Source organism: Chenopodium quinoa, unplaced genomic scaffold (assembly GCF_001683475.1).
Source record: "Chenopodium quinoa cultivar QQ74 unplaced genomic scaffold, ASM168347v1, whole genome shotgun sequence".
Lineage (NCBI taxonomy): Eukaryota > Viridiplantae > Streptophyta > Magnoliopsida > Caryophyllales > Amaranthaceae > Chenopodium > Chenopodium quinoa.
Genome location: NW_018743021.1, coordinates 888,553 through 912,909, shown reverse-complemented (window position 1 = coordinate 912,909; position 24,357 = coordinate 888,553). Strand labels below are relative to the sequence as shown.

The following is a 24,357-nucleotide window of genomic DNA, read 5'->3' as shown; positions in this document are numbered from 1 at the left end:
TAGCCTATAATTTTGATTTTTTTTCCCTAGTAATCACATTAAAAGAATGGGGATAGATGTTGCTGCTAGATTGGAGCCTTAGAATGGATGGGGTGGATCATATTTTTGTTGATTTATGCCTGTACTCTGTTAGGAATGTTTGACTTGATAGAACTCGATCTTGTTTGATTTGACTTTTTGACATAATAATATGCTCCCTTTCCCCTTTGCTTTAAAAAATAAATACTGGTACTAATTAAATAAATAAATAATTACTCCGTATGACATTTAGACTAATTAAAAATAGTAAAGGAGTAATTATTTTAATATTTTACTATGAACATAATAATTAAATTGGAAGTCTAGTGATGAAGCGATGAATGATGATAAATTGAAAATGATTGCTAATAATAAGAATGGAAATTGATGAATTTTGACGGAGTAAGAATCGTGATGGTGACCGGTAGTTGTCACTTAGATAGTTAGATAGTCCACTGCACCTCAAGTCTTCGCAAAAAAATGTCGGGCAATAAAATTATACTTTTGTAAGAAATTATTTGCACCAACTATCCCACATTTCCACCTTAATTATAAAAACGACTCATGAAAACAATTGATGGTACTAAACTTTTTGTCTCTTTGTTGGCCATAAGAGGCAACCTATTTTAACAAGCCACTATTGCTATATTTACTTTCCAACATGAATAAAATATCATTAATAAAAAGAAATAATAATTCATTTCTTGATTGCATATAAGGAAATTAAAAAAAATAAAAGGGATTAAGAAGTTGATATTGAGGATTAATAACACCAATTTACCCGTAATTTTATCATATATTTTTAAATATATACAAAATATTATTTTTAAGATATGTTTTTCCATCATAATCATTACACTAAGTCATACAACATTCATAAATTGATTAAATTTGTATTGTAAAACAACTATGTTGTACTTCTTCATTTATTTATACTCTTCCTATTAGAATAATATACGTGTCACTAATATACTTTTGTTAAACATAGTTTTGATTAAAAACAAGTTGCATTGTCAACTTAAGGATTGTGTTGGACCCTTTGGTTTTTATGGTTTGAAAATAGAGTTTTACCAATGAATTGGTAGTAAACAAGTGGTAAATTTGTTTTGAAGTTACTAAAACTTAAATATTTGCAAACCTTGTTCATGACTTGACTCTACTACTTATCTATTATGTCACGCGATCATATAATAAAAGTACTACAAGCGATTGACCAATTTAAGAAAGATACGAAATTTATGATTAAGTAAATTAATGAATTACGGAGTATTTAAGATAATTTTATCACCGATAAAAATATAATATTAAGTTTTTACTGTTTAGTCTTTAAGATTAGCTCATTCATAACCTTTTCTAACCACTTTCTTAAATGCAAGTGACATTTTGTTGCAAGAAATGTTAAATGCATCTCCACTTGACTGTTGAGAAAGTAAATGAACAGATTCGTCCACAATCAAGGTGGAGTTTTGGAAAGCCCAAAAGAAGTAATCAATTCAGTTGTATTGGTAGACAGAAATTAGTGGGCCTACAAAATTAATACAGTATTGCTCATCTTTAATTCTTGGTACCATCTCTATTATTGGACATTCGTACTTTGTTAAGGAAATGTTCTCACATGATTACGCTTTACTTACAACATTCCTTGTACCCGTTATTCGTCTGTGACGGACTGACGGGTGGGTAAAACACTAAAACCCGTTATATTCATCAACCAATCCACTCGTTTTGACTTACGCCATGTTGGGCTATCAAACAATCGAAATATGATTTTGGTACACTAAAATTTGATAATATTAAGTGGAAGAAAGGTCTATAAATAATCACTTGGTTTACCTTGATTCACATACAAAATGAAAAAAGCAAGTGGTTTTTAAGTTAAAAGAGCTATAATTAATACCACTATTTCGTACCTATGGCTCCACAATTGGTTAAAAGACTTATAAAAAAAGGTTGTAAGTTTGAACAATATAAGGTATAGTATAGCCTAGGGGTGTGCAAAAATTCCGGATACTCGGAATTGGAACCGACGGGTCCGGAATCATAATTGGGAATTGGACCCTGTGGTTCCAATTCCAGGTAATAAACTAAGGACCCGGTTATAACCAATTCCAATTCCAATTCCAATTCCAATTTTCAACTTTTTGCAACAGGAACCGGTTGTGTACCCGGTTACCTAATATATGCCTAAAATAAATAATTTTTAAATAATAAAAATATGTTGAATGTATCTAATTTGTAAATTAAAAAAGTATTACTAATACCTAACATAAATACAAATAGCTTAATGCATATATAAATATATAAGTATTAAGCGCTTAAAATGAACCTAACTAAAATAAGAATTATAATTCGTATTATATTTTAACAATTACGTACATAAGTGGGTACCCGGAACTGGAACCGGTACCCGGTGGTTCCAATACCAATTCCTAAATTTTAGGACCCGGTTGAACCAATTCCAATTCCGGATCCGAATTTTAGGACCCGGTTCCAACCAACTCTAAGTCCAGGTCCTAAAATTTTGGCCGGGTACCCGGTTTGCTCACCCCTAGTATAGCCAACTCTAAAAGAAAACAATACAGTACAACCTTAAATCTTTAATTGATTAAATTAGAGTGAGAGGGAACATGCAATTGTGCATTATTAAGGTACATTCTATTCACATGACAAGGAACTCTAGCCCACTCCCAGGTATGGGTCCTTCTACCTAATACCATAATATATTTTTTTCCCGTTTCGCCTCTTCATCTTCTTCCTCCCTTAAACCCTTTCCCCACCTCCATGGATAGCTCCCATTGTCGGCCAAACCTCCGCCCCGCAAGAAACCCACCCCACCAACTATTACCTTGGTTGAAGTCCAAAAACACGCAACTACTTCCGTTAAAAATCACTGGAAACCACCCAAAAACTAGAAAACTAGAGACACAAACTTATGGCTCTAACCAGTAAAAACGATGAGTTCTATGCTGGAAATTGACTGAGTTCGATCGATCGAAATTGACGACGGTAATTGGTTGTCGGAGCTTAGTTATTAATAATTTCTATATTGTTATTATAGTGTTGAATACTGTTATTGAGAGGAGAGAAACTACATTTTTAAAGCATGGGTAAGTAATACGTGAAATTACATTTTTGCCCCCGTAATGGGCCCAACGAGCCCATACCTGATAGTGGTCTATCACTACTCTTCACATGATCTAGTCATTTGACTCAATACCCAAATTAGACTCCAAAAATTGAACCGGTTCAAAAAAGGGTTGACTCACTTTTGAGCCAATACCTGAAATCAATATGTTAATTATTAACTTAGACGTTAGTAATTTAAAAAAATAGGAAGTAACAAAAAGCGGATGAGAAAAAAAGAAGAAGAATTACACTGAGAGCTTGAAATATCAATGATTGCATTTAGAAGAAAGAAAAAAAGGTAGATATGAAAATGTGGAAAAAAAATGGTTAATGTTAATCCCCTTATATAAATGCCTTGTTTGACAAGTGGCTGTTGGCTGTTGGCTGGTTCACTTGGCTTATTTGACAAGCTGGTATGTTTGACTGTTTATAATGGCTTTTGAAATTGGCCGTTAAAGCTGGTTGTTTATAAAAATGTTTGGTAAATTAATTGTTGGTAGTTGGCTGTTTATTAGATAATTTATGGGCCAACAAGCTAAAAGCCAACAAAAAAACTATTCAAAGCAGCTTTTTTATTTTGGCTTAAAAGCCAACTTTTTCACTGCCTAAAAAGCCAATTACCAAACACATTTTTTGGCTGTTTGAGATCATAAAAAAAACCAAAAGCCAAAAAGCTAACCAAAAAGCCACAAAAAAGCCATTTACCAAACATGGCCAAAATCTAACCCAATTTAGGTGTGAAATCTCTTTCTAAATCGAGATAATTAACAATCAACACAATTACTCAAGTCAGGTTAACGTTAGAGGGTACTATTAAATAAACACCTTAAGTTGGAAGTTACATCTTGTAATTTAAAAAAAAAAAAAACATGGACACACTTTAGAAAATCAACAACTATGGAGACATAACTTCGAAAAACAATTTTTTTTTTTTTTTTTGGAAATAATCAATTATGTATCACATTTTTTTTTTGGGTTAAAAAAAGGTAAAAGGAAAACTTGATTGAGAGTGAATTATGAGCGTCGATCTCATTTTGATCTGACCGTGTCACTAATCTACGCCTCCTATGTTTCCAGTATTTGTTTTCTTCCCTCTTCAGCTTCAATTTTTCACTTCTGCGCTGCTTCTCACCTTCTCTCTCCTCCATTGAAGTGTACTCTGGATTTCCATTGAATTGGCTTCCGAGCTCTCTCTCCTCCATTGTAGCAACTTCTCAGGTAAGATGATAATTTCTTGCCTTAATTATCGAATACCGATTTCATAATCTAGGATTTAGCTTTACACTATCGTTAATTTGATTTGTCAGTAATTTAGTATACTCAATTTAGGGTTCTTCAACATGGTATTAAATTGTTGATTATAATTACCGAAGCTATGAAACATTATAACGAGCGATTTTGATGATAGAATTTTTATACGTCCAATATACGTTGATATTCTAAAGCTTGAAGAATTGTATGCGATTTTTCGAGCCTAAGTTGATAATGAAGTCAGATTAGGTTGCTAAAGTGTTGCAGGATATTGTTTATAATCGTTATATTGCTAGGAAGGAACTATGAACATAGGCTCGGGGCGCCCGGCCCTGCCGCCCTGCTATATTTCTGTTGAAATTGAGAGTAATCGGCAAAACCATTTATTTGTTTTTAGTTTGTATTACAAATGATGCTTTGTCGAATACCTAATACTACGACGAACAGTCTACAAAAGAATAAAAGAGTCATTTTGTAGGATTTGGAGACTAGTGAATGAAATTCATAGCATAGTATTGCTTTCATGTAGTTGATGTGTGTAAAGGCATCGGTCGAACTGGCGTGTTTATATAACTGTTACTTTGGAGCTGTGGGCTTGTGACCTCTTGGGTGATCCGGGGTTTGTTGTTCAGTATTTATTGTTCAAAGAAATGGGTTTTTCACCTGAGATCAAAGACTAGAAAGAAAGAAAACCAATGATGGTAGTGAATGTCACTATAAAAGGAAGAATATAGCATCAAATTGTTATAGCTGGTTTATAGCACATTAGTGATGGGTGGTGAATTAAGTAGCTGGGATTGGAATTAGTCCACAAAAAATTATTGAGATTAGGGGCTAGGGTTAACTTCACACCCAGAGGAGAGGGCTGTGCACTCACTGCTGCCATCATCCAAACACACTGAGCTGCATAGTCACTTGGAAGAATAGTGCAGAAAGTATTTGAAGGGAGGGTAACTGTGAATTTAAAGTGAGAGACCGAGGGTCTATGCTATGGGATTATATACATTAGTACCCAAATAATTTTGCATTCCCAAAAATGCTATTTTATTAATTTGATGGAGCAGATTCTCTTTATACACCCTGAAAACTTACAATTTTCCTGCAACCCGCTTTTGTTTATCCGAAACATAAAAAAGTGTGAGGTCACTTGATCAGTGATAGTTTGTGATGAAAAATTCCCATTTTGTCTTCTCTCCTTTTTTTGGTTTTTCTTTCAAGTTTGTCGGTTTGAAATGTCTGAATTGGGTGAAAGATAAAGAGTGCATTCACTTACTCAAATTCTTACATGTTCAGGTCTGACCTACAATAATCACTCAGCTGCCTTCTCACAACAAGGACACTGTATAACCAACGATAACCATCATGGTAATGTTCTCATTACTAGGTCCTGATGTCATTTTAATTTTATCATTTACAATTTAAGCTCATTTGTTTCCTATTGCTGGATGATCTGGGGCTCAAAGGGAGTAAAGTTTATGACTAAATGAATTTCATCAGACATTGTATCTCTCATTTGATGGAACATTTTAACAAGTGGCTAGTCTGCTCTATTTGCTTGGGTCTGTTGTTTACTTGCTTTCAGTGCCTAACTGCTTATTTCTCTTTATAACGAAAAATGCATCTTTCAGTCTAGTAGAAAGGAAACAGTTTTAGATCTTGCCAAGTTTGTCGACAAGGGGGTCCAAGTCAAGCTTACTGGTGGAAGACAAGGTATTATTCCTGCCTCTTCTCTCTAATGCAACTATACAAGTTACTTTTTCTTATTAAGTGGTGAAATTTGATAGATGATAAATATACGTAACCTTTTGTGACGACATAAATACTCCCTCTATTCCTATTTTTTTTGCCCCTTTTGACTTTTTACGGTCTCCGAGACGCATTTTAAAACCTATATAACTTTATTTCTATACGTGTAAAAATTATAAAAACTTGATATTAATAAAATATAAGTAAGACGAATCTAACAAGACACTACATGACTATATTATCTCTTGTTGATTAATTGCGATTTATGGTTAAAGTTTTTACAGTTTGACCCATTTATTTCCGATGGAGCAAAAAAATGGGGACAGAGTTTCATTAAAATATGTGGCATAAACTGAAGTAGAATGGTCGCAAACTGGTCACTGGCCAGTAACTTGAGTCTTACTGCAAACTTGCCAACATGATAAAGATGAAAACTGGTTGTTGTGCATTCTACGTGCATATATTATCTATTTTGATAAGATCTAGGGTTGGCAATATCTCTGTTGGCTCTTTATACATCTTTACATCTGTGTGCTAGACAAATTGTATGGCTCTCTGTTTACTTTATTTATTGTGCTTCTACTGCTGATGTCATTTTACATGGCATAATTCTGTGTAAATCTAAGGAGTGGCATTAAATAATCCCAAATTTTGTCACATTGGCTTGGTTATGTTAAGGTCTAGGTATAATGATCTGTAATGTTTTAGGAAGATTATATGCATACATGCATGGCAGCTGAGATACATTGACTGGTTTAAGGAGATATTATCTGCTATATAGCCATAATTTTGTCAGAAATTTGCATTGCTTTGTAACCTGAAATAAGTTAGCCAATAATTTTGATCATTGATGTTGGTTGATTATGGAGCCTGACTAGAGAGGGATATCTCATCGAGCACAAGTCATTGTTTGTTGCTTTGTAAAGATTGATCAATGTCAGCTGTCTAGCTAATGTTCTCTAACTTTTCTTATAACTGCCTCTATCCTATTTGCATTGTCAAATACATATACTACCTCCGTTAACTTTTATTTGCAACTTTGGAATATTTTATATCTCACAAATAATACCCTAAGTTGCAAATAAAAGTTAACGGAGGTAGTATTTTTTTGTCCTAATTGTATTGTTAAATTTAGTTATCATTAAATTGTACAGTTGCTTGATTTCCACTATTCCTTAGTATTGACTATACTAAAGGAATAGAAGGAGAATTTGTAAATTGTTTACTGGGTCATTCTCTTAGATAAAATGGCAGTGACCTGTTAATTATTTGTTTTTTTCTCACAGTGACTGGGACACTTAAGGGATATGACCAGTTGCTGAACCTTGTGCTGGATGAAGCTGTTGAATATCTGAGAGGTATGAACTTTATTGCTGTTTTTGTAAAATATACTTGCAAATCGCCAAATCCCCGTCTCTTGTGGACTTGGCGTAGAAATTATGTCACATTTTTTTTTGTTGGTTTTTTTTGGTGAGTTGATCTAGAATTCATGGAGCGAAAAAACCATTTGTTCAATTCATCAAAAAGCTAGAGCATAAATGAAAGAGCCGTATTATTGATAATTGCTAACTGCTATCTTTGGCTCATGATGCCCAAACGCGCCATATTTTCCATACTGTATGCATTTTCTTGTACTTAACAATGTAGTAATTGCATTAGTGAATACTTAGATTTTTCGTCCCATCCCAACCTTATAATCTTGGCTTTGCCATTGATATGATACCTAGAAAAAGATTATAGAGAACTCTTAGTGTGTCTGAAGTGGCTTACAAGGATGCTTGAGGTTCTTATTGGCTATATGAACAATAGATCATCATATCCTATGGGGTTAATAGTGTCCATTTCGAAGGCTCGTCTCAATTTGCGATAATTTCTTGGGAGTCAATAAAGAATCTTAAGAGTAAATAAGGGTGGAGTGTTTTTGGGTATTAGAATGCTGACTGAAACTATACCAATACTCGAGACAAATCAGTTATAGTCCCTCCAAAACGCTATTAATCATTCACATGCTTCTTATAGGAATACCTCAAAAATAGTTTAGGAGACTTTTTGGAGCTCCAAAGCAGTATAACAGGCCATTTTCTATATACGTAAATTAAACTCATGACTGTTAGGGATTAGTGTTAAATTGTGGCAAAATTTAAAAGGATTTGTATTGGTAAGCATTTACATAATATCCGTCTGAGTCTATCTCCTTAAATCCCCCAACTCGATTATTGCCCAAAGAAGCTGCTTGACATGATCCCTATTTCTTTGTTTATCACAATTTGTGAGTAATTGAGTTAGTTTGGTGACCCATCAGCCCAAAATTGTTTAGCTTAGGATTAGTTGATCTTGTGTCATTAACCTCGTTAAACATCACAACATTAACTCCAATCTATTTATTTTCGAATCGGAAATCATCAGTAAATACAATGATAACAAATACTTCGTATGAAATATTACTCTATAATGTTTTTAAGTTTAAAAGAATGATTTATGTCACTGTAAATATAGCCGCAACTCTGACATCAACAGCCTTCTTTCATATTCTGCAGTCTCCTCTCCCTCCCCTCCCCTGAGAATATGGTAATAGGGATTATGCTATAAGATCTGGTTTCTATCACTCCCTTTTGCTCCATCTGCCACATAAGTTTGTACTGCATTCTTTTGTCTTCATTGGTTTCTGAGCTACACAATAGTGTGTCTTGGTTGCATTTGACACGCTGTCAATCTGGGGCATGTACATCCTTGTCATTTTTGCTGCTTGTGAACATCAGTAAATGTGAAAGGATGCTATATTTATATCTGGTGACATGTTGGATGGCTTATTTATAATGATTTGCTCCCTGAATTATATCAGGATGTTCATGTATAACTTTGGTGCAATGTGACTGCAGATGCTGATGACCCATTGAAGACTACTGACCAGACTAGACGCCTTGGCTTAATTGTATGTTTCTTTTTCCAAATCTCTAAACTTTGTATTACATGCTGGGATTTTCTTCTTTAGGTTTAGATACAAAACTGGCAGTTATTGTGGCTTAGGATTCCACACGATAGTACAAGAGGAACCATAGGCCTCAGATGGCTTATGACTTTGGAGGACTTTAAAATGAATATTTAGTGACTGTCCTTCTCAATTGGTGTAAAACTTAAGAATTGGTATCCTTAGAAGACAAAATTACTTTTATGCAAAGTATTTACTGTATTTAGAACATCGCCTATTATCCATCTACATTCACTACATATATAGGCCCAGCCTTGACAATTATTAGCTTTGATCTTTCAAAGATGCAACTTCACAATGTAGTTGAATTATGTGTTGATTTGAAGTGCATTTTTGTTGCAGGTTTGTAGAGGAACAGCCGTAATGCTGGTTTCTCCTACTGATGGCACCGATGAGATTGCAAACCCTTTTGTTCAGCCGGACGGTGCATAAGTCATGTTAGGAATATGGAACCTATTGACATGGTTAGGTGTTATGTAGTCTTGGACATATTTCTAAATGTAATGCTTGTTAGCTTAAAACATGCATCCTAAAAAATTAAAAATATTTGTACGAAAAGTCACAAGTTACAATCCATCTTTTTCTTGGCAAATGAAGTATAGAATTGCTAGTATGCTACTCTGATGCTCTGAATTGTTTGACAATGAATACAGGTCATGATTATTATCACCTATTTCATGGTAGATTATGACTGGTGATCCGGTTAATCGGACTTGGGTTTATAATAATTTGCTCCCTTATTTGTCTGCAGACTGGCGCTACCTAATAATAATTTAATGGCCATCTAAGGGCTGGAATTCATCTGAAACATTCTCTTACATCATTTACTCGTATCTACTACATTTCGTAGATAGGCTTTTTTCATGAAATTTAATTACTTTGTATTGTATTATGCATGATTTTAAGGTAATAAGTAACTTATTACAAATATAATCAGGGCACAACCAGGTTCAATATGACAATATAAATAGTTGTATACATATCATAGTAAAGCGATTACTCTTTTAAAACAAGCTGATCTGAGGAGCTTGGGTTGCTTGGGCTCAGCTCAACTCAACTCGTAACACTTACAAATTTTATAATTTCAAGTTTTAACTTAAAGAGAAATTACAGTAACTTCACTAACTTGTACTCAGTAATAAAATACTAGGACGGAGAGATTATCATCTCACTTGATCTGAGCAACCATGAGTTGGTGATTGAATGTTAGCCTTTCAAGCAAAAAGGCCAAAACGGGCTTTATTGGAGACAAGAATTTGGACCTTTGACTTTTTAATTCGAGTCAAGTTAGGTTGGCTCACATTGTTCTTGGGCCTTTGACCGTTTTCAACCCACCAACGATAACAACCGACTTTTCCACACAACATTTACCAAGTAATATCCAATCATGAAATACGCCATAAATTTATATACGAGTAATTAATACAGGTAAATTTAACCCAAAAATTACAAAACCTACCCACTTTCTGTTATTACACATTAATTAATTATACAGGTAAATTTAACCCAAAAATTACAAAACCTACCCACTTTCTGTTATTGCGCATTAATTAATTACTTTTTCGCATAAGTTTCTGGATATTTATTTTGATGTAGGCGGAATTTAATTTCAGATCATTTATTTCTCGAACATTAACACAAGACTTTAGTCGACCAGGCTAGCCTCATTCACTCATTTGCCAAATTGGCTTTACGGGTTTCCTGCTGTGATAAAATGCAGCCCAAAATATAATTTTTTAAAAATTACAGCTTATTATAAATCAGAATCAGATTCACTGCAATTCATTGTTTCAATACATTAATACTCTGTTAATTGTATACTCCTCCACGAAAAACCCTGATTAATTTTTTTTTTATTGTAAAATTTTCTGTTGTATTTGTTGCGAAAATTTCTGGTATTATAAGCTCAAAAATAATGGGGAGAAGCCGGCAAAAGAAGCAGAATAACTCCCAACGCCACCGAGAAGAAGATGATTGCACTGTAATTCCTTTAAGCGAAAACCCCAGAAAACAAGCTGATCATCATCATCAAGATGATCTTGAACAATCCCAAACCCCTTCAACATCAAATTACAGGCCTTCTAATGGAATTAAATTCAGATGGGTGTCCAAAAATCGGGTTTCCGGTGTCGATAAATCGGGTTGTGGGCCTGAAGTTGAGGTGGGTGGGTCCAGTTCTGGGCAGAAATCTGAAGTGGGTGGGTCCAATTCTGGGGCGGTTGAAGGTTGGCAAGGATTAGATGAGAGAGAAAGTGAGGTAGGAGAGAGATATTGTGAAGTTGAGGAGGAGAAGAATGAAGGGTGTGAGTTGAGTAAGGAGGGTAATGGTGTTGAAGATGTTGTTAGAAGATTGGAAGAATTACAATTTGAGGTTGAAGAAGTGGAGTTATCTGAAGAACAGATTAAAATTAATGATCAAGCTCAAGAGGATGAGGTATATTTGACTTATTTATTGTTCAATTTTTGGTGTTTATGTGTTTTTTATCATGAAAATCTTGTATATGTTGTTCTTCTATGTAAAATTTTGATTACAAGCTTAATTTTGGTTGTTTATTGATTGAATCCGTGTTTGGTACATTATTTACGAATTATGATCATTGTTTGGAAATGGAAGTCAGGCTTTTAAGTAGTTTGGTGTGTGTAGTATAATTGGAGTAGTGTTAGGAGTACTTGACCTAAATGTTATACCCAGTTTTATAATGGACACTCTCGAGTCTCAAAGTTGGTTTTTGTAATGATTACTGGTATGGGCATATGCCTATGTGATGCTTGTAAAAGATTGACAAGCTTGAATGCTTGATAGTGGATGAGCTTCACATAACATTATAAGGCAATGCGAGATTTGAGGTCAGGAAAAGCAATAAGAAAAGAAGCAATAGGTCGATTTGGCTAGGAAGTCACCTTGATATCTTGCCCTCTAGTCCTCTACCAGGCTCTAGGTGCCCTTTTGCCTTGCTGCAACTCAAGCCTTCTAAAATGATGGACTTAGGTCTTTGAAAAAGAAGCCTTCTTGGTAGAATTGTCTTTGCCTTATCTACTTTTAAGACATTCTCTACTTGGAAGAGTGAGCTGATCCATCATTCCTACCTTGAGTCGTTCTAAAGAAGTTTATCATGCAAGGGTGGACTTTGGATAGTAAAAATAAACAATACACACTTGCTCTCAATTGTATTCGATAACATGATACCTTGTTCTTGTAGAGAGGGGTCACTTCTCATTTGTTCCTTTCTTATAATTACTTCTTACATATAATCTGCTAAATTTGTCAGTTGCTTGCAATGGAGTCCATATATGGAGACAATGTCTATGTCCTAGAAAAGCGACAAGGTTTGCGATCTTTCCAGGTTAGGACTCTTCAGAAGCCTTAAGATCATGGACTTGGGGATTGATAGAAAGCTGATAATATTTTGTTCTTTCGCAGATTCACATACACATTGAACTTCCTGGCGAGTATCCTGTATCAGCAAAACTAAAGGCAGATACTCGCACTAATTCCAAATCGCGCGACTCTGATGAATTCTTATACACTTTCAAAGTTCAGTATCTGTCACCTATTGTATTGACATGTTTGTTGCCTGTATCGTACCCAAGTCATTGTCCACCTTCTTTTACAATCTCAGTTCAGTGGTTGCATGAATCAAGAATTTCCAACCTTTGCTCCATGCTAGATTTATTGTGGAATGAGCAAGTAGGGCAAGAGATCCTGTACCAGTGGGTGGAATGGCTACATAGTGCATCTCTTTCATATCTTGGCTTTGATGGGGAACTTATGCTTGGACCATACGATGTGAAAAGTGTTTCAGACAGGCGGGCTTTTTCTGGAAGTGTTTCTCCTGACATAGATATACCCTCAATGAGGAGTTACAATGAAGAGAGACGACATGAAAACTTCCTCAGTGGCTGTCATGAATGTTGCATTTGTTTCAGCGAATATGCAGGTACCGTAACTCTTTGGTACTCTGATGTTATGAATTTATGATTAACATTTGTTATGTTAGTCTAGTAGATAATGCTTTTAATTTTTAAATAAGTATTTTTTTTTGGACATATGTGCATGTCTTTTGGCTGTTCTCAGGAACTTGAAATACTCTAAGCATAATTTGCCTCCTATTAAACATCAGCTTTTGACAAACCCTTCAAATCCTTGTTAGGATTAAAGCCTATCATAATTACTTATGCTTGGATCTTTTAGCATTGTTGGCTAGTAAATGGAGAGTTATTCTGCATTTGTTTCCCTATGATAAAAGTTTTTGTAGAAAAGATCTATTGATCTGGAAACTTTGGCAAGTTGATGCATCTGCTCTCTTTTATTTTATTAGAAGTTATATACTAGCTTGTTGTGAAGAGGTATTCTGAGCTTTTCGACATTGTGGCTAGGGTTAATTAAAGATACTTGAAAAGTGCTCCATACTTCATCACTGATTTTTGTGTTGCCAAGCCTTTATGTTTTGTACTCTGCTGTGACGGCCTTAACTCTTTTTCTTGGCCCTTCATTAGAAAATTACTTTATTTCATCTCGATTTCATGTGGGAAGATTGCCTTCCCAATTGCTTTTGCCTGTTTTTCCTAGTTGTTGTAGATCTTAATCATCTTATCAGTTATCACTCATCCTATTACATGATGTTCTACTCTACTTTAGCACTTGTTCTTCTCTCTCCTGTTTTTTGGGGAAAGTCAAAATGTTGCACCCTTGTGACTTTATCATATTAAAGTTGAAGAAAATTTTAGAAGCACTTCTGTAGAACCACACCACCTGAATTAAAATCATTTTAGCAGGTCATTATGTGATATTACTAGCTATAATACCTGGCTATTTGGCAGTTAGATACTTTGTTTTCAGTTTTAAAGTTTTTTTTGGGTCGATAATTTTTTTTTTGCATGAAATCTTCAGCCTGAACACAGTAATAAAGTAGCTAGTGGATCATCATTCATGGGATTGATTTAGGTGTACACAGTGTTGCCACCTATCTGATAGCCAGGCAAGACTAGTAGAGTCTCTACATACAAATTTCTGACACTTCAGTTAATTGCAAGAAAGTTTATGCTGGCCCTTTTTAGAAACATGGAAAATGAAAGGAGGTATACTGGAAATTTCAGTATTGAAGAAATGAGGAGAAGAGAATTTTGGGAAATGTGGATAGTGGATTGTAATTTGATGCACTCCTAAATTAACAAAATAAAGGATATTAATATGAATCTGAATTTTCTTCATGGTTTCTCTTTCACTGATCTTCTCTTATAATAGTAATTCTAAGTCAAAGTGACTGACTAGCTTCTTCTCCAAGCTTATTTCTAATATTTAGTAATGCATTGCCTACACTATTCCTTCCCTGAGGCAAGATCCTCACAAGGGACATCATTTATCTAACATCTAAAAATCTAATCATGCATGGCCTACAATACCCCTTCCTCTCCTTGTTCACTGCTCAGCATATTTTGTTCTTTATTACAGGGACAGAGTTTTTGAGATTGCCATGCCATCACTTCTTTTGTGTAAAATGCATGACGACTTATGCTGATGTGCACGTGAAGGAAGGCACAGTAAATAAGCTGCAATGTCCCAACACCAAATGTGGTGGTATGATCCCTCCTGGTTTATTGAAACGACTGCTGGGTGATGAAGAGTTCGAACGTTGGGAATCATTGATGCTACAAAAATCCCTTGATGCAATGCCTGATGTAACTTATTGCCCCAGATGTGAAACAGCATGTCTAGAAGATGACGACCAGCATGCTCAATGCTCAAAGTGCTTCTTTAGCTTCTGTTCTCTTTGCAGGGAACGACGTCATGTGGGGATAGCATGCATGACCCCAGAGATGAAGCTTAAATTCTTGGAGGTAAGACTTTTGAGATCCCATTCTATATAACAATGTTTATCGTGTCTATAGTCAACCCCCTCCATGTATACCCTTATCTTCAGATTCACATAAGCAATTTCAGTGTTTACCCAGTTTGGTCGTTAGAAACACAATTTTCCTTTTAGAGCTATATAAAGTTATAAACCAGTTAGTCTAAAACCTTTTAGCAACCTTTGATGATCTCCTTGCTCACTGCTCACAGTGCTCAGCATACTTCCAAAATACAATAAAAACATCTTGAGAAACCTCTTATAGCGGGGTCATCACATGGTGGATTGAGGGGATATCTTTTTCTCAAAAGAGCTGAATTATGTCAAATTAGGCTATGTTTAGTTCACCTTATCTAAGAACTTGAAAACATAAATTATATCAGATTAGACTATAAGTTTTGAACATACTTTAATGTTTTACGTGGGATTCATTTTCGTTAAATATCTTTAATTTCGTGATGAAAAAAATTATGAAAATTACATATTTGGAAAATATACATGAATACAAATCTAATAAGACCCCAATTGATATTTTTTTCCCCTTATGGATTAGCATACTTATAAGGAATTGCTATTTTAATACAATTTTCTCATTGTACTAAATTCGATAATGGATATTGATTAATGTCTTAAAAGAAGTGTGCAATCCCTTAAAAAAAAAGGGCATTTAGCTTTCCTTGTTCATACCATGGTGGGTGTTGTTTGAGAAAATCACTTGACTACATTGCTATATTACATTCAAAGAAATGGAACCTTTTGAAATTGTGTATTTCAGCTTTAATTTGAAAAGTAAATGAAAGTTTTCACATTATTAAGTTTATGCATGCAGGACCGCCAAAATTCATCCCTTCTTAAAGATGCACAAAGACGCAAGGAGCTTGATATGATTAATGAACTTCGTAGTGTGAAGGAAATACTCCGTGATGCCAAGCAATGCCCATCCTGTAAGATAGCTATTTCTAGAACTGACGGGTGCAACAAGATGGTGTGTAGTCAGTGTGGGCAGTACTTTTGTTACTGTTGCAGCCAAGCAATTAGTGGATATGAACATTTCAGGTTTATACTTAGATGATTTGCTGATAATGTTCCTGATATTTCTTATGGAAATTTTCACTCAATTAACAATTCTCTGCTATTTGAAGGGAGGGAGCTTGTCAACTTTTTCCTCAAGAAGCAATTGTGCAATGGGAAGAGCATATGAATGAGCGTCAAGTCATTGGGCAGATTCAAGCTCATCTTTTTGCTGCAAATGCACGGCCTTGTCCTGGATGTAAGCAGTTGAATGTCAAGGTGAGTCTTACATGAGTTACATCTAATTATGGTTAGTTCCTTATGGTACAAATGTACAATGTAATACTACTATGATACACAACAGCAACTCTAATGATTTTTTGGCTAAATATCGTAACTGTTTATAGTGGATGTTGGGCAAAATGAGTCCAGCATTATATATGGAGTATGTCTATTGCAATCAGAAATAGAAGTTTCATTTTCTTGTTTTGACAGGTTGGAAACAATAATCACATCTTCTGCTGGGCATGCCAAAACCATTACTGCTACCTTTGCAGAAAGATGGTGCGACGTAGCTCTGAGCATTATGGACCAAAAGGATGTAAGCAACATTCAGAAGGGTAGATGGATCAAGGAGAGGGAAATCTAGTAATTGTCTACCTTGAGGTCAGCTGAAACTTTCTTCTCCCGTTTTGTAGGGAAAGCAGTGCTGTCTTGGTGAATTCAATTTCATACATTGAGTTCTACATGTAATGTGGAATTCTTTAGTGGTATTTCGATGAGTTTCGCTCAAGTTATGTAGTATTTTATATATTTATTTGTGTGATTTACCGCACTAGATGAGTCAGCAACAATCATCTTATTGAGGAAACCATAAATTTCTTGCTACATATGAGTTTTTAGGTTTTTTTTTTTTTTTTTTTCCTTTTTGGAACAGTATTTATTTACATTTAAGTCCTACAGAAATACAGAATACAGCAATTGTTTTACAGTTATATCTTCATCAATAAAAAGACAAGATTGGCAATTACTGGCTTGAAAGGCTTAGATTCGTCTTAAATGGATATTGTGCTGGTTCCATAGATTTTATCTTCCATGTTGTTTGCATATCATGTCCCTTGGGGATGCTTTCTTTAGTATCCATAGTACTGTATTGTTGCAGCGGACATAAATTCTTCATCTGATTCAAGAGCGCTCATTGATTTAGGTGGTAGACATATCTCTAGATCCACACTTCCTCCCCCTTCATATCCTGGGTAGGCAGTCACTTTGCCGACATATTTGTTTGCATACCCACTTCGAACTGCTACTGCTTTCCCAAGACCAAATTCGTTTCCATACATGTCAAACCTTGGAGAGCTTCCCATCATCACACTGTAAGGTTCAAACATCTTGCCTGGCTGGTAAACAAAAGGAGACTGGAGCCATCCGATGATGAATTTGTGCACTGTTTTATCACTGTGATTTACCACTGACTGGTGCAACAATGACGCTGCCCACCCTAAGTTGTGTCCAAGTAGTTCACCAGCAGTAGTGGTAGTTATCAGTGCAGTAACGCAGTTTCCTACATATTCTGGAGGCAGAGGAGGATCTAACCTCTGTCTGTTATTGGCCGCAAATCTGCAATTTGTGATCTGATCTTCAGGTAGGCAGTTTGCTCGAACAGTTGACCTCCAGACAAGTGCTGATAGGCTCTGGAAGGAGGATATGTTGTTGGTATTGCTTTCTTCGTTGGCCTTGGCTTTTAGTTTTGCTATTGACTCTGGGGAGAAATGGAAGATTCTCTCTCTGAGCTTCCCTACTTCATACCTGCTTACAAATTCTTTAGGATGAGTAAAAGGGAGGGGGATAACCGGGCCATACCCATCAGGAAACCAACGTTTATGATTGGGTAGACGTGAAACAAGAAGCTGCTTGCCATTAGCTCTATGTATTTCGGACCATATCTTCCAGAAATGCCAGTATGAGGTTCCATCTACAACCACATGGTTCATGGAACAACCAATAAAAACCCCATCCTTGAGCTCAGTGACCTGGATTGATAACAGTGGCCTTTTATGGCCGTCATGGTTAATAGCCCGATCATGGTCAAAAAGTGACTGAACAACCGGAGGAACGTCAACTGGTGACAGAATGTCAGATATGGTCATATCTAATGTGGCATAGATAAACTTAGCTCCAGGTCCCTTTTTGCAATCTACAAAAACTAAGCATTCATGCCGATTTTTGCTGATACGTGTGGCAAGCTTCCCTGCGAGTGGATAAAAATGGACGAGGGTGAGTGAAAGTGACTCTTTCAGACTCTGAAGGAGTTTGTCAGCTGAAAATTCTTGATCATTTATGTGTGAAGGTTTGATGAAAAGAAGACCCTTTTGAATATAGTGGAAATTGAGCATGGCCAGATCCATGGGAGCCAAGTAGTAAGGTTGCTTGGCTTCTTGCACCTCATACTTTGGTTTGATGAAGCATTCTGAGACATGTTTAACAGTTGCTGAATTCATATTTATGTTTTTGTGATGGTTGAGATTATAGGAAGGTAGGTGATTTTGATTCTTGAATGCAGTTTATTGTAGCATTAGGCCTAAATATATACTCGTAGAATATACTAGTGAAAATTTTGAAAAATTCGAAACTCTAATTTTTGTATTTGTTTTGTAGCATGGCCCCTGAATCTGACTATTCTGATGTTACAAGCAAAGGGCAACGTGTTTAAAGCTTAATAATGATTATATAATGGTTACAAATTACAAATTAAATTTTCTTTTCAAAGAATATCACGGTACTCTCTTTGTTAGAAGTTAAGTCATGTTGATAATATAATATGAGTTGCTAATGTGATAACTGAATCCCAACAGAAGTTTTACTAATGTGGGGCACCAAGAAAATTGAGAGAAGAAACTACTAGATGACAATTACTTGGATTAGATAATGATGCAGTGATGATCAATTTTGGAGGAGAATTTGAAAGGAAAATTACTTACTGGTGTGGGGCAATTAGGTAGAGAAATATAGATAAAGATATAATTGTCATATTTGTCAAATGCAATGTACTCTATAATTTTATATAGAATAAAATTAGGTAGAGTACTCTATAATTTTATATTGCATGGAGATATTTCTAAAGAACCAAAATTTACGAAAGGCTTTTCTTTAAAGATCAGAACTCTCTTATTATGGTTGGATAAACCAGTGACCTGTTTTGACTTTTTCCATGAGAAAATAAGAAGGTTAAAGGGAGATTTTTACTTACTCTGTAGAAGACTATTATTTTTTTTAGAAAGACTATTACGGATTTACGGGGTAATATATTTGGATATTAAAGTGTACAGACTACAGAATACTTAGTTGTACTCCTTTAGTACCAACAGAAGTCTATTAGTACCAACCAAATTCTCAATTTTAGTTGGCACTAAATTTAGTATTATTGGTAAGATGCTTACCAACTAACCAATAAATATGTAGTAAAGTTTTCTAAGACACTCGTTATTTGAATCTTGTGGCTTGGATAAATGGTAATTTTATTGTTTTATTACTAAAGTAATTGATAGTTATTCTTATAAAAAAAAATTGATGTTTATATGTCTTATAGAAAGTTATATAACTTGTAATTATCATGATTTTGAACATATTTATTAGTGTTTAGGCTTTTAGGTAACTATGAGTTTGGTTGAATTAATTTATGGGATTGAATCAATTTTGAATTAGATATTTGACTATTTGGGTCAAATAATAGATATGGTTTCAACATTTTTAGCTCGCTCTTACATTTGAAAAATAATGAACAATTAATTTTCAATTATAGAACTTCATATGGAGTATTAGGCAAAGAGTATTGAAGCTCTTTTGTTTTTCAAGTCACAAGTACAAGTTTATCTTTTTAATCTATTTTTTCCCTCTAATTTTATGTATGATGTCATTAATTATTAATAATTTTTTTTTTAATTTTTAATCTATACTTTTGACTTTAATGCATAGATGTCTAATTTACCTAATTTGTTTGATGTTTGATTGTGTGCATCCACCGTAATTTTATAACCTAGTAAACAAACAAATGACAATTATAGTTAGGGATGTCAATGGGGCGAGGCGGGGCGGATGTTGCCCTTCCCATCCCCATCCCACCTAACATTTTCATCCTCATCCCCGTGATGGGTCCAGAATTCATCCCCATCCCGCCCCTACGGGTACAACTCCAAAACCATCCCCGCCCCACCCCCTACTTAGATATCCACCCCTACCTAATCCCCACCAAAGACCCGCCTAATCCCCACCCAAGACCCACCTAATATCCGCCTTTCAAATACACAATCCAACATAATTAATACGGATTACACTATAAAAAAAATCTTAATATTACACCCGTTTTTGTTTATAATATACTTCCTCCGTTCTTTTTTACTTGACCCGCTTTGACTTTTACACTATTCATCACCCTTCATTTGACCGTCTTTTGTAAATAATATGCAATGAAAAATATATTAATGTAAGATGTTTTTGAATTCGTCTCAATAAGTACTATCATAATATGTAAATTTTAAAATTTTTACTTAAAGAGAATTAAAGTTATTGATCGTTAAAGTTGTGCATTGGCAAGCGTGATAAAAAAAATAGGTCAGGTAAAAAAGAACAGAGGAAGTAAATGTAGTACAAAGTATTATAATTAATATTTTATTTCACATGATTATTTTATAAAATAGTACGGAGTATAAAAGTATATAATTTTATTTTTAAAGATATATAAATGTGGGTATGAGGTGTGGACAACTTAGAATTCATCCCCTCTCCATAACCCATGGCGGGTATGATTTTTATCCCCATTCTTGCCCCACCACCCACCAAATTGAGACCCATACCCTGCCCATTGGGGTGGGGATAGAACGGGTCTTCTACTTAACCCGCCCCACTGACATCCCTAATTATAGTTAAAATGTTCGGCAAATTTTAAGATGCACCGTGGTGCACCTAGAAATAGGTGCACTACGCCAATACTTTTGAACAATTAGTAAAAAAAATCTGAACAATTGCAAATTTTGAACATGTAGTAGAAACATTTGAACATCGCAAATTTTGAACATTTAGTTAAAAAATCTGAACAATTGCAATGCATCATGTCTATACTTTTGAATATTTAGTAAAAAAATCCGAACAATCGAGAATTTTGAACATTTAGTTAAAAAATCTGAATCGCCATTTTTGAACGTTTAGTATAAAAAAATCTGAACAATTGCAATGCAGCACGCTTATAATTTTGAACTTTTAGTAAAAAAATATGAACAATAACAAATTTTGAACATATAGTAAAAAAAATCTGAACAATTGCAAATTTTGAATTATTACGAGTCTATTTTGAACTAACTTGTAATAATTCAATAGTTTTGTAATATAATCTGAACATTTAATGTATACAAAATGAACATTCATTAATAAAATATGAACATAAAAATTGCATGTTTATGTTCAATTATTGTGACGTGTTCATATTTTTTTTTACTAAATATTCATTTTTTGCAAAATGTTCAATTTATTTTATTAAATGTTCAAAAGTATATTCGTGGTGCACCTCATGGTGCACATAATACTAATTGAAAATGTTTTTTTTTTTATTAAATTGGCACGTTTTTTGTGTAACTGGCGGACTGGCCCATATGAAACTTTATAATCGCCAATAATGTTAGCGGGTACCTTAAAATTGATATTGATTGGTAAGTAAACAAGGGAAACATAAATTAAAAATTTAAAATTGATAGGACTTCAAAGCGTCCGAAACTCTGAATGAACATCCCGAAAAAAGTAGCCCGATTGTCATCAAGATTCAATCTCAAACCTTAAGCAATGGAAGAAACTCAAAGTGGGTGTCCTAATATCGGAGCCCCAATGTCGAAAAATCGGATCTTGGGCCGAATCAGGCGGGCGGGTCCAATTTAGGGGAGAAATGAGTGAGCTAGGTTTGAATGAGAGAGAAAGTGAGACAAGAGAGAGATTTTGTGGAGTTAAGGAAGATCGTGGTGTTGGAGATGTTACAAGATTGGAGGTGTTGCAGTTTCAGGATAAATTATCTGAAGAACACTCAAATTGCCAAGCTCAAATGAATGAGGTATATTTGATTGATTAATGTTTACTTTTTGGTATTTCATGTGTTTTTGATGATTGGAGTCATCCATCTTTTGTTAATTCTCTGTGAAATTTTGCAATTTTTATTACTAAAGCTGAAATATTGATTATAGAATGTTGTGAATGAGTCTATGCTTTGAATAGTTGTAGGCCTTTTAGCAATCATGTATGTGAAATTGTGAAAACGGTTGAATTCAGTTCTTTAGGGGTAAATACAAGTTGATCTCACAGATTAACAATTTTTTTTTTATCTCATGACATTTTTGTAAATAAATCAAGAATTTTTAGATATTTTGTGTAGAGTATGATTGGGGTAATGTTATAAGCGCTTGACCTAAATGCTGCTACACCCGGGTTTATAATAGACACTCTTGAAGTTGGCTTATATGGAGATTACTTGACCTATATGATACACTCGGCTTTATAATGATCTCTCTTTAACTTGGCTTGTATGATGATTAACTGATTACTTGGCCCATATTACTACACCCAGGGTTATAATGTAAACTCTTGTAGTAGACTGTATGATGCTTGTAAACAATTGACAAGCTTTATATATAGTAGATGAGCTTCATGTTACAGTGTTAGATAATAAGGCCATTGATATTCGGAATGAGCATTGTAACAGACGTTATATACTTTGTATGTAGTACATATGTTATTCATTTTTCCATAGGTGTGGGATTGGAGGACAGGATAAAAAGGACCGTTATAATAAGAAAGGATTTAAAGGAAGCAATATCTCGCTTTAGCTAGGCACACACCGTGTTATCTCATCTTCTACCTATGCTCTACGTGCCCTTTTAACTCACAGCAACTCATGCCTTCTAAAACAACGGGCTTAAGTCTTTGTAATGAAAGCCTTATTGAAAAATTATCTTTACCTTCTCTATTTCTGATAATTCTCTTTTCATTTTCACCCATCTTCCTTCCTTAAATTGTTCTAATAATGTGCAGGAAATACTCTGTGATGTCAAGCAATGCCTATGCTGCTAGATAGCTATATATATAACCGAAGATTGCAACAAGATGAAGACAGTTTCGCAGTAGTATTGCTACTGTTGCAGCAAAGCAATAAGTGGATTTGAACATTTCAAGTTTATAGTTGAGTCAGGAACATTTAAGATGGTATTCTATAGATCATTCTTGTATCTGTTTTGGGAAATTTCACTCAGTTGAAAATTCTCTGCTATTCGAGGAGGGGGGAGGGAGGGTGTCAACTGTTTCCACAAGAATTGCTTGTGCAGTGAAAAAGCAAATTAGTGCCTGCCAAGTCCTAAGTCAGATTCAAGCCCAGATTTTTGCTGCAAATGCCCATCCTTGTCCTTGCTATAAGAAGTTTAATGCTAAGTTGAGTCTTACATCCTAATATTCAATTATGGTACTTTTTTGTGGTACAGTTTTTTCATGAAAGATGTATCTGTTTTACTGAGACAAAATTTGTAGCTTCAATGTTACTAAACACGATACACATCAACTGCAATGAATTCTTGGCTAAATATCATTATCATAATTTATATATGTGGGGCAAAATGAGTCAAGCATTTTATTTAGTGTATCACATGTGAATGATCTATTTTTGTATATTGACAGGATGGAATTAATAATCAAAGCTTCGGCTTGGCTTGCCAATACTACACTGCTATCTTTGTAGAAAGATGGCTCTGAGCATTATGGACATGAATGTTAGAGCACCAACTCAACCAAAAGCTTAAACTGATGGTTGAGGCCCAGGAATATGTTTTATACTCTATCACTCCCCCTCACATGAAAGGCCCTTTGGGCTTGAAATGTGGATGCAACACAGACCCACCCATACCTGGTGCGAATTAATTCGACTTTGAAGGAGGAGCGGATGAGATTCGAACCCGTGACCTATATTCTTAAACTGATGGTTGAAGCCCAGGAATATGTTTTATAACGAAGGCTGGCAACATTCACAAGGGGTTAACACTTAACAGAATACTGATAGAGAAAACGAGCAATTGTCTACCTTGAGGTCAGGTGAGTTTCTTCTCCCATTGGTTAAGAAAGTAGTCCGATCTAGGTGAATCCTTTTCATAAATTGAGCTTTCTAATCAATGTAGAATCCTTTGGTGGGAATTTGATTAAATTCGCCTGAAGTGATTTATATGTTATTTATGTGCTTTAACACACTAGATGAGTTAGCTACATATCATCTTTATTCTTTACAAGGCCATTATTTATTTTTAGGTACAGATTAACACACTAGATGAGTAAGCTACATATCACCTT

General features: G+C 34.8%; 3 protein-coding genes and 1 long non-coding RNA gene across 5 annotated transcripts; 3 read left to right on the top strand and 1 right to left on the bottom strand.

Annotated features, from left to right (window-relative positions):
* Positions 1-4,187: 4,187 nt before the first annotated feature.
* Positions 4,188-9,799, top strand: LOC110730156 (sm-like protein LSM7). Its single transcript, XM_021909931.1, has 6 exons — positions 4,188-4,362; positions 5,689-5,760; positions 6,024-6,105; positions 7,428-7,499; positions 9,021-9,073; positions 9,473-9,799. The coding sequence occupies exons 2-6, from the start codon at positions 5,758-5,760 to the stop codon at positions 9,560-9,562; spliced, it is 300 nt and encodes a 99-aa protein (XP_021765623.1). The 5' UTR covers positions 4,188-4,362; positions 5,689-5,757; the 3' UTR covers positions 9,563-9,799.
* A 967-nt stretch (positions 9,800-10,766) lies between these two features.
* Positions 10,767-16,985, top strand: LOC110730154 (E3 ubiquitin-protein ligase RNF14-like). Its single transcript, XM_021909928.1, has 7 exons — positions 10,767-11,564; positions 12,400-12,474; positions 12,552-13,068; positions 14,583-14,968; positions 15,809-16,035; positions 16,122-16,269; positions 16,486-16,985. The coding sequence occupies exons 1-7, from the start codon at positions 11,046-11,048 to the stop codon at positions 16,612-16,614; spliced, it is 2,001 nt and encodes a 666-aa protein (XP_021765620.1). The 5' UTR covers positions 10,767-11,045; the 3' UTR covers positions 16,615-16,985.
* On the bottom strand, positions 16,835-18,725 carry LOC110730155 (uncharacterized acetyltransferase At3g50280-like). Its single transcript, XM_021909929.1, has one exon. It carries the CDS (start codon positions 18,489-18,491, stop codon positions 17,124-17,126), a length of 1,368 nt encoding a protein of 455 aa, XP_021765621.1. The 5' UTR covers positions 18,492-18,725; the 3' UTR covers positions 16,835-17,123.
* A 2,756-nt stretch (positions 18,726-21,481) lies between these two features.
* On the top strand, positions 21,482-24,296 carry LOC110730153. 2 transcript variants are annotated; one of them, XR_002513004.1, is made up of 3 exons: positions 21,482-22,084; positions 23,059-23,451; positions 23,695-24,296. It is a non-coding gene; the product is annotated as an uncharacterized LOC110730153 (long non-coding RNA). The 2 variants fall into 2 exon arrangements; XR_002513003.1 differs by having other exon boundaries at positions 21,492-22,084; positions 23,059-24,296.
* The last annotated feature ends 61 nt before the right edge of the window (positions 24,297-24,357 follow it).